Below are 14541 nucleotides of genomic sequence, written 5' to 3' on the forward strand. Positions count from 1 at the left end.
CTTCCAGTTTTTATTCTAAGCTAAGCAGCTGTGAGCTGTAGCTTCATATTTATCATTCAGACAGAGTGCTATTAATCTTCTCATTGAACTCGGCAAGAAAGCAAATAAGTTCACTTCCCAAACTTCCTCCAACTTTTCTTTTAAATGCACTGTTTGTCATTTCTGCTGCTTGGGGTTTCTCAATCAAAACAAAAAACTTAAGTAGTGTGGGATCATGGGAGCTGTTGTCTTCATTATTAAACAACCATCGAATCTTTCTGATGTGACTCAGACAGAAATGTTGAAGAAGTAGGTAATGTTTTAAACTTTTATTCACATTATGTTCAGGCTTGTTTGCCGACCTCCTTCCTCACTCTCTTCTGGAAGTTACAGTGACAGGCGACCAAATTAAGTGCAGTGTTACCTAAAATTAAGGATTTCTATGGTTTTGAACATTGTTGGAAACATTTGGGATAATGTAAGTAAATACAAATATATATAAGAAAGGTCTAGTTGTTTTAATGCAGAAATTTTACACATATTTTTAAAAAACTCAGTTTTCGCCATTAATTCCAAGAGTCTGAATAGATTTTGCTTGAATTGCATTTGCACGAACATAGTAAAAATAGAATCTTCTGTACTTGAGATGTAACGTTCAAATAGATCTTTTAAACTAGGTTTAAAAAGAACAAATGCTTTCATGCTACTGTAAGCCTGAAGCAGTATCAGTCGTACTGTATTTGCATATGAAGTCATGTCAGAACAGCATGACAAAGACCAAAAAGCAGCGCTGCCGTGCAGTTAAAACGATAGTTTACCTGGTGAGAAAACACGACAGATTTGGAACAGATAGCAGCAGAGACGACCTGCGTATCGGCTCCACTGCAGGCTAACAAGCTGAATAAAGCTATTTGAGGACGAAGCAAACAGTCCATAAAAAATAAAACCTTCCTGATTCAGGATAATGAAATGAGGATGAAGGGAAAAAAATGTGAAACGCCGTAATAACAATTAAGCTCACGGTTGATTCTCTTCACTTTATTTCAGTACATGTTACTCATACAAAATAATCTGTACAAAGGCTAAAATAGGTCATATTTTTTGCATAGAAGGAACAGTGATGTAAAACAAAAAGCTAGGATGGAATGGCACAATAAACTCCAGTCACTATCACACACGGGCCTGATAACAATTAGGTTAAAAGAAGAGGATAAAGCTCTGTACAAAAATACTCTGCTGCTCACTCCGTGCTGTGGAAACACGAGACAAATTGGCGCTGGTTCCCACTCTTATCATCTCCCTTTTGTTCTTAAAGGAAAAAGAAACGTCTGCTCGACTGGCTGACGACCATTAGCTCATCTCAGCGTCTTTAGGACAACAGTCCCTTAGGTTTTGTTATTTTTCCTTTTTAAAAAAAGAGGCCATTTTAAGGCAGCCATGCCACTCTCTTTCATTCAATACACCATTAGATCTGCTGCGACACCGCTCCACTCTGCTCTCCATGCCAAGTCTTCCACAAATTCAGCATCAAACACTGATTAAATGCTGCCTGTATAATTGACAGTGACATAAAAAGGGAATACATCGGGAGCACCGAGTCATTAAACATGAAAGGCAATGAGCGTACGGTATCGTGGGATTTTGTGACACTCTTTCCTTTATTTAAAAAATAGTTGATTTGAGAGAATAAAGAGAAGGTAGTGCACCACCTAGTATAGATATTCAGAGTGCTTTCACATGTAGCAGAAAACTCCACAGGACAAGGCTGGCAGATATCAGATAGTGCCACCCAGCAGAACACAACATCAAACACACCATTTGTAGAGCATACATTTCCACCGCTCAGATATTTAGCCTTAGCACGGGGAAGGATTAGGAGGAGATTACAGAAATAAAATGTCAGAGGTGGCAGGAAAAAAAAAAAAAGAAAAGTTTCTACGTCTGTATCAAAATTCTTCACAGCAGACAAAACCCAATTACTGCATGTGCGTTCTTCCTTTACCTTCTACTGGGAGTGCTTCCATGGATAAGTGGGGGATGCTTAATACTCCTTCCAAAAACAAAACAAAGAACATATGGAAAATACTACAAGATGCAAATAAAATAAGATATGGAAACCATACTGACAAAAACACAAATGTACATCAAATATACACTGCTCCTGTACTCGAAAAGAAGACAACAGAGGCAGAAAAACTATCAAACATGAGAAAATGGCTAACTTGGGTGGAAGGTAAAAAGAGCATGGGTTGGTAGGCGATTCAGAATTAGAAAATGGCGATTAAACTGTCGATGTAAAATGTGATTACAAGTGTCAGAGGTAAAGTATTACAGTAGGTTACATCAGTCGTTAAAATGGGCATATTTACATCCGGGGCTGATAATACTGTAGTGGCATGAACTCCGTGTTGTGCAGTGTCATCTTATAGATCATGCTCTACAAACAGATAATGGGCCTTACACTGGCAGTTTTAAAAGACATACTGCAGATCACACCAGGACGTCTAATTGAATTAAATATGTCTTATATGGAGAAGCACGGCGACAAGCGTGCAGTATGCCCTTTGTGGGAAATATGACAAATTTTCTCTCCCTATCAATTCTGACGGGCTTTAACTGCCTATGGCAATGTTAAGACAGAAAGGCATTTTTGCACCTTGCAGGGGAACATTGCAGAGACAAATCCCCATAGAAACAAATGCTTAATGTCATGTTCTCACAATGAGCGACAATGAGCCTGTCATGAGTGAAAAAAAAACAGCCTACGACAAGAAAAAAAACAACAACAGCATATTGTATAAAAACAAACATTAAAACAGCCGACAAGCAATGTACAAAAATAACATCGTTAAACAGCTTTTGTTAAAGTGGCATTCATCATTGCATTCTAAAAACACCAGGAACAGTTTGACTGACAAAACCATGAAGACTAAGTGACAGTGGCTGAGGGGAAAGGGAGTTCACACGCAGCAAAAAAAATGCCAGAATGTCAGCACAGTCAGATCAGTCGGGGGGCAGAGACTTACAGAGTTTTCAGGCTGGGTCTGAAATGTGACGTCAGATTTGGAGACAGACTCTCGATTTGTGTTTTTTTGGCTATTCTCACATTCTCTGAGTTTTAACACTTTCCCACCCCATGCAAGACGGAGCAACACAACTAAATATTTATCTTAAGTTTCTTCTGAACTTCTTGCCTGCGGTAAGCCATTTCTCCTATTACCCATCCTGGATGCAGAGCGTACCTCACAGCTGCTTCGAGGCGTCCAAAGAGCACAGCTGTATTTCTTCAGTGTCAGTGCTGCCAGCTACTGTATATGGAGCGCCGGGTGTCTGCAGAGCGAGGCAGTAAATAAGGGATGTGTGGAGAGTTTGTGGAGGCAGCCAAGCAGAGGAGATGTGACCACTCGTGCCAGCGCTGTACATCAGCAGCTGTCATGTTCCCCCCGTGGACACAACAAGAGGAGTCGGAGCATATGGGGGGCAGGCAGTGAATCACAGCCAGCAGGGTCGCTGCACATCACAACCCAAAACTGTTGTTTCCTGACGCATAAACGCCCCCCTGTCCCCAAACTGTGTCTCTCAGATTAAGTCATCGTAAAACCAATTTTAAAGAGTTAAGAATGACTGTAGGTGGTACTCTGAGGCATGCGAGCTGCCAGACTGGAAGAATGTCTAATGAGTGAATCTTGGTGGGTCATTTGTGAGCCCATGTAGCAGCAATCCACAGTGTCTGAGTTCCAAGGTTTCCTCCAAAGAAACAACTCTCCCGTCAACGATTGCCTTGGATATGATTAAGAACGCAGTCACTTCTGGTCCCAATGATTTCTGTGCTCGGTTTCCAACAGCAGCAAATAAATAATCCCCTGTCTTCTCCGGATAAAGGACAATCCCAGTTCATGGTCTTATTTTTTTTTAATTCGTCCATCATCTCTATTATTAAAAATACTTTAAGTTCTTTGTTGCGATCTGGGAATGTGGTAACAATGAAAGTTTGATGGGCAAGAAACACACAGTCTGGTTCTAGGCCTCTTGAACATCTCAGACTTTTTCACCAATTGAAATATGTTTGGTGTTTGGTTGTACTCTGGCTTGTTTTTCCTCCAGAAACAAAATAACAATCGGTGAAATGGGGGGCAGATTTCTGTGCCAGGAGCCAAAATCCCTCTTTTGCTATGTAGTGCACTACTTTTACTGACAATCATTTTCAGTTTGTGTTGTTTGTTTTGTTTTTTTTAATTTTGGGTGTGAAATTCCCACAATAGATGGGTCTAATCAGCCAGAGTAATTGCAAACGCCTGTGTGTGTGTGTGCAGGTCTTTGATATCGTATTGTTTCGACCATTTTGAAAGAAGGCAATAACTCCTCGCTGTCGCATTTCTGTCGGCTGAAAAGGACACAGTCACGTCAGATAAATAAGTCTGCTGAAGAAACATGGCAATCCAGTCTGATTATCACCCTGAGGAGCAGAGCAGTCGATGATGATATGGGTTTCAGACAAACCCCCTCCAAAGAGGAGACAAAGGTGAACTTTGACTTGTACTTGTTGCAAATTTGTGGACACAGTTATCGTGCACAGAAGGATTATTACTGACGTTTTGTGTTTGTGTTTTGTGAATGACGTGGCAGCTCATATGGGTATGATCAATGTTTCACTACAGTTTCTGGGTTGAGTGACGTGTGTCCTGAATCGGCCTTGAAAAAAACATATTGGTGGATCACTAAAACACACTTTTCTGCTGCATTTTTATCGGGCTTAAAATGGCCATGGTTAAACTGTCGGCCTGTTTGCACCCTGTCTGATCTGTTTCTTGCCCCCTTTGGATGTGTTGAAAGGCTGCAGCCATGTTCTCAGGCCTCAGCGCTTACTATGATGTTATCAATGCTGATGACATCCAATTACGACCAAATGATTGCCTCAACTCCTTTAACAGCAAGCAAGTCCTTTGCACCACCGCCTCTCATGTACTCAGAGACATTTTGAAGCCTGGAGCAAACATACTGGAGGGCATTTTACTTTAAGTCGCCACAGCAGATGTAGAGTATTTTCAGTCTTAAGGAGACAGGGTGGTGCTCAGGCCTCCTGCGGCGAATCAGTGAAAAACAGACACGTCCTACAGGGCATGTTGCCATACCTATCTGTCTCGGCTTTGATCTGCCTACGCTCCCGCCGCCCCCCTTCCTCTGTGGCTGAAAAGGAAAAGCTTACAGAAAATGGGTGAAGTTGCAAACCTAAGATGTCACCTGGTGATGAACAGGAATGTCAGCGGAGGTACTGTGTGTACGTATGGAGTGTAAAGCTCATTGCTTCCTGACACGCCGGGAGAAAATTGGGGTGAAAAAAAAAAGAGAAATGCAGGCAGAGGGAGCTGACAGCCAGAGAGAGGAAGAATGAGGGAGCCGGAGCAAATGGATGAGATATCAAGAATACAGAGGGGAAAGTCTCCAGCTGCCCTTGCTAACACAATTGATGGCGAAGGCAACATGTCTGCTCTGTTTTTGCCCCTTACGCCCTTGTTCCTCCGTGTTTCTACGTGCTGTTCTTTTTTTTTTCTTCCTCTGCAGCTTGGACAATGTGATCAAACACACCCGCGAAGCTACACACACAAACAAACAACAACACACATGCACTGTTCAGTCTGTAACTTCATTGCCCAGATTTCTTCACTTGGCAGTCTGGTGGAGCCCTAATAAGCAGCCATTTTACACCATTTGTATTGTCTCACAGGGAGTAGCAATACTACTGCTCAGTGGCAGTACAGTGTGTGTGTGTGTGTGTGTGTTCACAGGCAGATTTATGCATTACAATTTATTATTTAGAGGACACTGCAGAATTTGGTATAAAATAAATCCACTGATGATTCCCCGCACTTCCTTTATCACGCTCACTTTACCAAAAATCTCTATAGTCGAATAAAAAAAATATGATCACACATTAAACGCCACCGTGACATGTCTGTGCCCCTCACGTCAAACCCAATCCCTCACACACAAACGCACTGCATGTCTGCGAGCTCATTGCACTGATCTGTTCGACACTTACATTCCACAGGAGCGTCGATGACATACTTACAAAAAAAACGAAAGAAAAACGAGACATGATGAAGACATTTCGACGACGAAGGAACATTTGGAAAGTAGAAAACTAGCATGCCATGATGGAACTTTTTCATTTACAAGTGAGAAGGGGGGCTTGAATTTGATCAACATGAGGAAAAAAAAACTCCACTCAAAAAACTCTCGTGGAGGGTATTATCAGTTTTTATATGTTCTCTTTGCCTCGGAGTGGGGTGTGTGGGCATTAGTAAAGTATTCATTGTCTCAAAGTCCATCCTTCCTTCCAGCAAATTGTTAGTCCAAGCAAAAAAAAAAAAAAAAAATAGAAATGTACTCAAGAGGAGTGACAACCAATGGGATTCTCTTCCTTGCCAAAAGTAGGTGTCCCTTCTCTTCCAGTTGTGTTACTCTTTGGCAAAAATGAATGGTGAAAGGAGAGAGCGGAACAGAGCGGGGACACAGCTGGAATCTGTACAGAAGGTCTGGGAAGTCGAGGGGGGGGGTAAAGGATGCTCTAAAGAGGTTGTAAAGTGAGGGGGGGAGAGGGGGAGCAGGGGTGTTTAAATCAGAGTCTCATCCCATCAGGCAGTGGGGGCTCCTCTCCGTCGGGTGACTCTCCCCCTGAGGCTAAGCGTCGTACTTCTTCCCCGTTCTGTGGATGTGGTGGAAGAGCGTCATGGAGAATGCCATGCCCAGGAGCTGTGGAGGAAACGAGAAGGAGATAGTGAATTTGTGTCTGGATGTACAGAGTACATATATATATTTATTTACATGTATGTTTTATGCATGTCCCTGTGTGGTCTTTTTGATGTTGATGCCTCAGGCTATGTGTTTTCGATGCACAATAAATCCTGTGATGAAGCACGAGCACTTTTCCGTCTGCTCTCTTTTTTCCATAACGGCCTTCAAACACGAGCTCTGGAATCTTCGTGATGGAAAAAAAAAAATGTACAGCGTGCACAAGCATTAAGTCAATGAAGTAAATTGAGATGCCACTGAATCAAAGTAGCCAGCTATCTCTTTGAAGTTTCCATTACCCCTGATACTTCTACATCAAACACAGTCACAAGGCTGATCCTAAAACCATTATCTGGCAGAGTTTGGATGGCGGGGAAAACTGCAAAGTACTGTATGGTGCATAGTCTTTGCTAAAAAGGCTACGTGGACTTCCTGCAAACAGCCTCCGCTGGGGATTCCTACGGGATGTGATTAGCCGAGGAAAGCTGCTGATTCTCTTCCTTTAGTTTCAGTCAGAGCCTAATTCGTGGGGCTGCTTGAGAGAAAATGCTACCTTAAGCCGCTGTCAATCAAAACATGAAGTGCCATTCGAGGTAAACATCCAGCTAAGAGGGAGTTAGGACCAACAAAAAACTGTCTTAAGGCTTTAATAGTGAGCCAATTATTTACGTGTGGCTAAAAGTTTTTTGCCGTCTGCTTCATTCTGTGTCAGTCTGCGTGACAGACACTCCTGCAAGACTCTTCAGAGCTCAGTCATCATCCATATATACGTACATTTGGCTGGCATTTGCGAAACCATTGTGGGCTAAGATATACATATAAGCTTTTGCCAAAGTCTGTCACATATGCTGCCAGACTAAATCATTCATAAGCCAGTTCTACGTGCCTCTGGCCATTATATAACATTGCAGAGCTGTGGGGCATCAAGTTTTCATGATGTTCATCACTGTCATGTCCTTCACCTTGCCTGCGAGTCTGCTAATCTGACAGCTCAAGGCCTTTTTCTTCTAGACTCTCTCAGCCCTCACCTGAGTCAGGACAGAGCATGTGTGTGTAGAGAGAGGGAGAGGGATCATTAAAATCAATGTCTGTCGAGACGGTGCTGTGGGGTTTCACTCGAAGCGATGACTTTATCAGTCTCCAAACAGGGTTGATATTTGTCACTGTTTTGCATGTGCTTACTGTGTGTGAGTGCTTGAATGAATGAACAAACAGAGAGGAGATAGTGTCACACGGAGAGATGAAAGCCGGCGAGTTAGAATAAATGCATGTGAGCATGTACGAAGTGTGTGATCTTGTCATGAATACAGAGTGGTCTGAAGCCGGCAGATATTTAATTCGGACTTTCTCTCAGTGAAGCGGTGAACTTGCACTAAAGCTCAAGCGCCATCTCCCCCTCAGGACACTAGAAATGTGCAGAATGTCAGCGGGGAGATTTCATAGTGAGGCCACCTTACTGTGAGTGAACCATGGACTCATGGATTAGCAAACTGAGGACTTGTCTTGCATGAGCGCAGTCACAGTCAGACCCGGCAGGGCACGGAAAATAAAGCAAGAGGAAATGATGAAAGCATGAAAAGTGAAAAGAATGAAGCAGGGTGCAGGTAGCATGAGCAGGAATTTCAAACGAGTTCCCATCCATCTGTTTTCAGGCATATTTTCAATTTGAGCTAAGTAGGAAATTAAAAGCTAATGCACCAATAAAAATAAAAGGGCAAAGTGCAAAGTGGTAACAGACTTAGTAAATAAATTGTGACATGCATGTGAAGCATGTGAATTAGGCGGATAAAAAAATTGGTTATGTTTGGATGGATTTAATTAAATCAAATGAAACAAAAACAAATTTTCATCATGTTCTCTGCACCGTTTTCATATGTCTAAGGTTTGACGACACTTGGCCATGCCTTATTCTTCTTCTGCTATGTTTTAATAGGCCCCGGCTGGAGAATTAGCCTCACCAGCTGCTATCTCAATGTGGCCAACTGCTAATATTTGTATAACAGCAGTGGAAGGAAACACACTTTAATTGGTATTTTGTTTTGCACATTTTCTGGAAAGTTTGTTAAAATGTACGCTATATCTGGAAAGAAACTCAACTGTTGAGGATTCACTGACACATTAGTGGAAAGTGCCCTCTAGGGTGACCTTCCAGCAGGCAAACTGGAACAGTGAACTTCCTTCTCTTCACTATAAATATGTCACAACTTTCTGTGCGCTGGTGCCCCACTGCATACAGCTGGTGCCCAGCTGGTGAGTTCGCCACAGGAGTGACATATAGGTGTGTCAGCTAAAGGTGGAAAGTACACAGACAACAGACAAACACACATCTCTTCATTTGTATTTGCCAGTGTACAAGATGAAGTTGAGTAGCGCTGTCTGAAAATAATGAACACCAAATGCAAAAACAATCCAACAGTCAAATTTGTGCGAATGCGAGGCAAAAATACACCTTGCTTTGTTCAGTCTGAAGACACTTTTAGGACACAACCTCTGAGTAAGTGGAACAGCTACTGCAGAGACAGTGAGACGCTCACTGTGCAAAGAGGGAGAGATGTAAAGCAGAGTTTAGGACAAAGTGAGAAGCGGTATCTAAGGGGGAATATCTATCACATCTTCCAACAGTGCCTCTAATCTGCTATTCTACACCTGCTCCTCTATATTCAGTGTTCCTGCTCTCCTATCTTCTCATGGCGCCTTATACATGACTACAGCTTACTTGGCACAGAGCCAGGTGGCTGTGATTCTCCCAGACAAGATCAGGGTGCAGAAGACAGTGACTTCAATATTTCAAGATGTGTGGGTGCCCAGAACGCCGACTGAGCACAGGCCTCATAACTTTCTCGGTATAAGACTGTGACACATAGGCCACTGGATGCACACATTTTTTTTCTAACCTTGCCAGACAGGCAGACACAAACAAATGCACCGAGACACAAAGCGAACAGAAGAACCAGCGAGGAAAATAAATGGGAGAGGAGAGGAAAAAAATGGCGACGGAAAGAACAATTTATCACTGAGCCTCCTACCTGCACTACCAAGATGACCATGCCTATGGTTCCCAGCATGTGCTTGTTGTCATCCAGCCATTCCTCCACTTTCTCGAAGCAGCCCTGAAATGGAACAAAGGCAAGTGAGGACGCCGCTAAAGAAATACGCTTTGTGTGAGTGTGGCAGAGGAATTGTGTCGCCATCCAGTTCACGCTTTTCCAGGATAATGCACCTCCTACATATGAGATATACCCTCGGATGAATGAACGACTAGGTGAGCAAATGAATTACCCATGAGTGATGCCTTTTATATGCAGACTTATGGGCCATATGGAGAGGTGTGTGCACTAACTCTTAACTGTATTTCCAACTAGGTTCATTCAGAGGTCACTCACTGGCAGGGGAAGGAGTTAATGGAAGTTTCAGCTGCAAAGTGGTACCCCTTCTTGAGTGTGGGTGCTGCGGCAGCATGTAGACTTAACTATATAGCGTGTGGCCGTCTCCTCTGGGCTGGATTACACTCAAGCTTTTAGTGCAGCGCTTTCCCAATGGACCAGCTCAGTGTCTGTCTATTCTCATTTTGGCAATTATATTACAGCTTTTAATCCCCTACTTTGGGCCTGCTAACAAACCACATGCCAGACCACTAGCAGATTAGACTTGTAATGAAGGGGGGGAGATTGGTGAACATTGTGCTGGAAGGTTTTTGGATAAAAAAGGCTGTTGTCTCATGCATAATGGAAATAAATCCGGTGTGATCAGAATTCTGCAGTAAGAAGAAAACTTTAAAGAGAGTTGTAAAACCGTCTACTGAACAGATGGACCAAAGATATATAAGATTTATGCTTCTTATGTCTCCTGTGAATCTTGTATTGATATAATTTGTCTTAAATCTACATAATTATTTTTTAAAACACATATATTCAAACACAATTTGATATAAAATGAAAATATATGAATCTAGCTGATGCTCTGGTGCTATGTCTATGGAGGTATTATGAGACAATAGGCCCCTGGGCACAAACATGTAAAAAGGCACCCCACTCCTCCTTCGGAGCAAGAAAGCCAGATAGTAGGAAAACAACAAAACAACAAAAGGCAAAACTCTTTGTAGTTGTTTTGCATTGTTTTGTCTGCGTCTGTAGTGGTTTTGTGTCTCTTAGTGGTCGTTTTGGTTCTCTTTGTAGTGGTTTTGAGTCTCTTTGAAGTCATGTAACCGGTCTTTGTAGTGGTTTTGTCTCTCTAAGTTGCCGTTTAGTGTCTCTTTGACGTAATTTTGTGCCTCTGACTTTATTTTGCATGTCTTTGTACTTTTTTGACTCTCTTTGTAACTGTTTAATTGACATTCCCACAAGACATGATAACAGCCACATCAAACAGAAGCTCTGTCTCAGCCCAAGGACCCCTCAGCCCAGGAGGGCCATTCAGTCAGGGTCGGGAGGATTACTTTAAAAATGTATTCCGATACCAGACCAGACTGACGTTCTGTGAGACTCGTTAAGTGTTGTCATTTGTGTACATGTGCATACTTACAGGCTAGTGTATCATTCCATATTTTAAAATAGCCATCCTATTAGTAATCCCCTTTTTTACTGAATGTATCTGTAATTTAATAACATCTTTTTTCTGCAACTTTATCCTGTGTTCCTTACATGGTTATCATATAGTGCATGAATTACAAAAAAAAAACAAGTTTGCATCTACATCCAGCTTGAACTCACCCTGTTCCAGAACATGTTGGTGGAGTTTCGCCCACAGTTCTGGTAATGCTCCTGGCAGCAGCGGTCAGGAACGACCTTCTCCTTCAGGGCCTCGTGCCAGTCGGTGTATGCTATCACACCGCAGCACTTCCACTGTGAATGCCACACACACACACACACACACACACACACACACACACGCACACAAGGTTGGTTAATGCTTCCTGTCAGCCAAAGCAGACCTCAAACTAACTTTAATGTACGAGTATTTTAATGAGTCCCTTTGCTGTAGAGGACCGCAATAATGGAATGGAGTGTACTTCAACAGCCACTTTTGACTTTTAATGTCGCATTAATGCCGCAGCTACAAGCCAGGAGATACATTAGCTGGAATAATTCAGTTAAACTTTGCATTTATGTCTCACTACTAGTGTTGGGAGCAAACAGTCAAGCCAGTGTGTCTAATATTTGATGTAATGCGTGGTGTGTGAGGTCGGCCTACCTCTGCCTGGATGATGTTCCAGGCATTTCGCAGGCCTATGTTGTTTTCTGAGTTGTAGAGAGCCAGCCCATCCTTGAGATCCTGCTTGGCGTTCTCACTCACCTGGAGATGAAAGAGACAACACTCGCCTTGGTTAGAGGCCTTGGTTTAAAGTGGTTGGTTGAGTTATAGCATTAATTATAGTCTTTACACATTGGAGTAGGCAGTTAGAGAGTGTTTGTAAGGATGTATTTATGTTATTGAAAATCGTAGTTTGACCACTGAGGCTTACCAACAACTAGAATGCAACGCTACAGGTAACTTTTGTTCTTGTCATCTAAAAATAACCCTGTGACAGTGACTTGGACTTTTGCGATGATGACTGCAGATCTGACACATGTCATGTGTTGCTTCACTCCACACACACAGCTTCAACATGCCCTTGAGCAGAGCGAGCAAATTATTTTCCTCTTGACTGAACCCCAACAATGTGCTCAGGGTTGTGCCATGTCTGATGGAGATTAATATCTCATTGGATGTGTTAATGAGATACAAAATCAGAGCTTTAGTCCTCCTGCAGTTCGCTCTGCCCGTGGGGATTTGCTAACTGCCAGGACAGATTGAGAGGCGCTTCAGATGAGGGGTAATTATTACTGGAAAAATGACATGCTTTGCCAGAGCCATGCTGCACATCTTCACAGCAATACAAGTTATATCACAACCAAAAGAGCGCGCTTGCTTTAATTTGGAGCTTAAGACCTCAGACTGTGCCCGGGAAAAATATCTGCACACAATAAGAAAAGAGAATCGTGTCTGAAACAACAAGCTTCTTTTCACGATTCACCAGTTTCTTTACTCAGAAAGGGAGGACTGGTGTTTAGCGAGACATTGTTTGGAGGCTGCTCAGTAAATCCTGCAGTTTAGAAAAAAAAATAGATGAACAACTGAAGCAGCCTGGTAGATAAGATTTAATGTCACTTGACTAATTACCTGTGTATCTCAGCAGAAACCTGTATTCTGTACACTTCATCATATATGAGAAACAGACCAAACTTTCCTTTGATCATACAGAAAACTAGATTAAGCTTTCAATTAAGTGGTTCAGTGGTTTATTGGCAGGAAGAAAACCCCCTCAAACCGTGTGTTTTCTGAGCTGTGAGACAGAAGAAAACTATTTGCTGAATTAAACATAAAGTGACACACATTTTTAGTGTGTTAAGTTTCCTTGGCAATAAAATGCTTTAGTAATCATTAATCATGCAAAACCAATTTAAAACACCAGCTAAAACCTTTGTAATAACATGAGTATCATTTCAAATCACATTTTTTCTGTCTCGCTCCGTAACTTTGCTGATGCAGAGGAGCGGATCTGCGTATTGCACCTCGGGCTGCAGGCCCCACCATATCTGTCCTTGTGCAGGAAAATGAGATGAAGAGCAGCATCATCAATCTCTGCCTCGCACTTTGTTTCCATCCTCTATCTTCTCCTCTCCATCTAGGCTATATGTGATGCTGCTCGCTCATTACTGACTCCTCGCACTGACACAGTCACAAGAGAGCAGGGGGCCCCCTTCTACAATAAAAATCATATTCTGAGTCTCCAATAAGTCTCTGTACATCTTCCATTTCATGTGTGGAAGTCTTTGTTACAGCCTGAAATGAAACCTAATGATCCAGATTTACCGCTAACGAGAGGCAGACAAATGAATGCAGAACAAACAGGGATTTGATCATGTAACACTCTGCCCCATTTTCTCCTCGCAAAAAGAGCAGATACAAACACGTCTTTGTCGCATTAGCCTGTTTTTTCGGTTAAGGAAAACTAACTTCTTGACTGAAGCTTGTGTTGCCGGTACTGGAAATTGTTAACAAATAAAGGTCCGACACCATTCTTTGGCAGCGTCTAACTCCCGGTCAGTAAGTCTTCTCGAAAAGTTGCCACGGGGAATCGAAGCAAAACCTCAAGAGTTGCATATTGACGAACTGCTCATGCTTCTCATTAGGTAGATAAGCCTTTGGTTTCCTCTGGAAATACAGGACAGCGCATTCATCACAGAAATCTGAAGCGTGCAGCTCGGCACACACAAGAGTCACAGCAAGGGAGAAAACAGAGGGAGACATGCAGATGTAGGCTACATGTTGACAGGGCGGAGGAAGCAATAGGCTTTCTATCCAAATTGGTGTTTGTTTTCTGTCACTGTGCACTAGAACTGAAAACACAGAGTGGGTGGTGGATTGTCAGATAAACATCTGTCTGTCACTTGAGATGCTGTAATAACACGAAACATCCAGCCAGTGCTGAAATCACCAAATGGCGGGGTATTAAAGCTATTCTGTCTTTAATTATCTGTTTGCTTAATGCTTTGAACAATTTTATCAAGCCTAACAATCATACATCTTTGGTTTAATCTGATCCCAGCACAGAGACAATAATAATTCCAGTGCAAGGGCTCCCTACTGTCAGAATTAGGCCCCAGATCTGGTGACATGTGCAGGTACGCTGGGACTTGTCACCGCGCAGACACAGAGCCACAGTGCTTACTCATTACCAGAGTACCTAGCCATGACCGACCTGTCTGCTCCAATTTTAAATAATGTGAA

At 42.5% G+C, this 14541-nt stretch overlaps 1 protein-coding gene across 3 annotated transcripts in view; it reads right to left on the minus strand.

Moving 5' to 3' along the window:
• Positions 1-1002: 1002 nt before the first annotated feature.
• Positions 1003-14541, minus strand: part of tspan9a (tetraspanin 9a) — a 191344-nt gene continuing 177805 nt past the window's right edge. For all 3 annotated transcript variants that reach the window (XM_073472350.1, XM_073472349.1, XM_073472348.1), the window contains 4 exons: positions 11962-12063; positions 11481-11612; positions 9798-9881; positions 1003-6732 (listed from right to left, as the gene is read on the minus strand). In XM_073472350.1, the coding sequence (XP_073328451.1) occupies positions 6661-6732; positions 9798-9881; positions 11481-11612; positions 11962-12063 (390 nt within the window). In that variant the 3' untranslated portion in view covers positions 1003-6660. The remainder of the gene's footprint in view (positions 6733-9797; positions 9882-11480; positions 11613-11961; positions 12064-14541) is intronic.

Source organism: Pagrus major, chromosome 8, assembly GCF_040436345.1.
Source record: "Pagrus major chromosome 8, Pma_NU_1.0".
In the NCBI taxonomy this organism is placed as follows: Eukaryota; Metazoa; Chordata; class Actinopteri; order Spariformes; family Sparidae; genus Pagrus; species Pagrus major.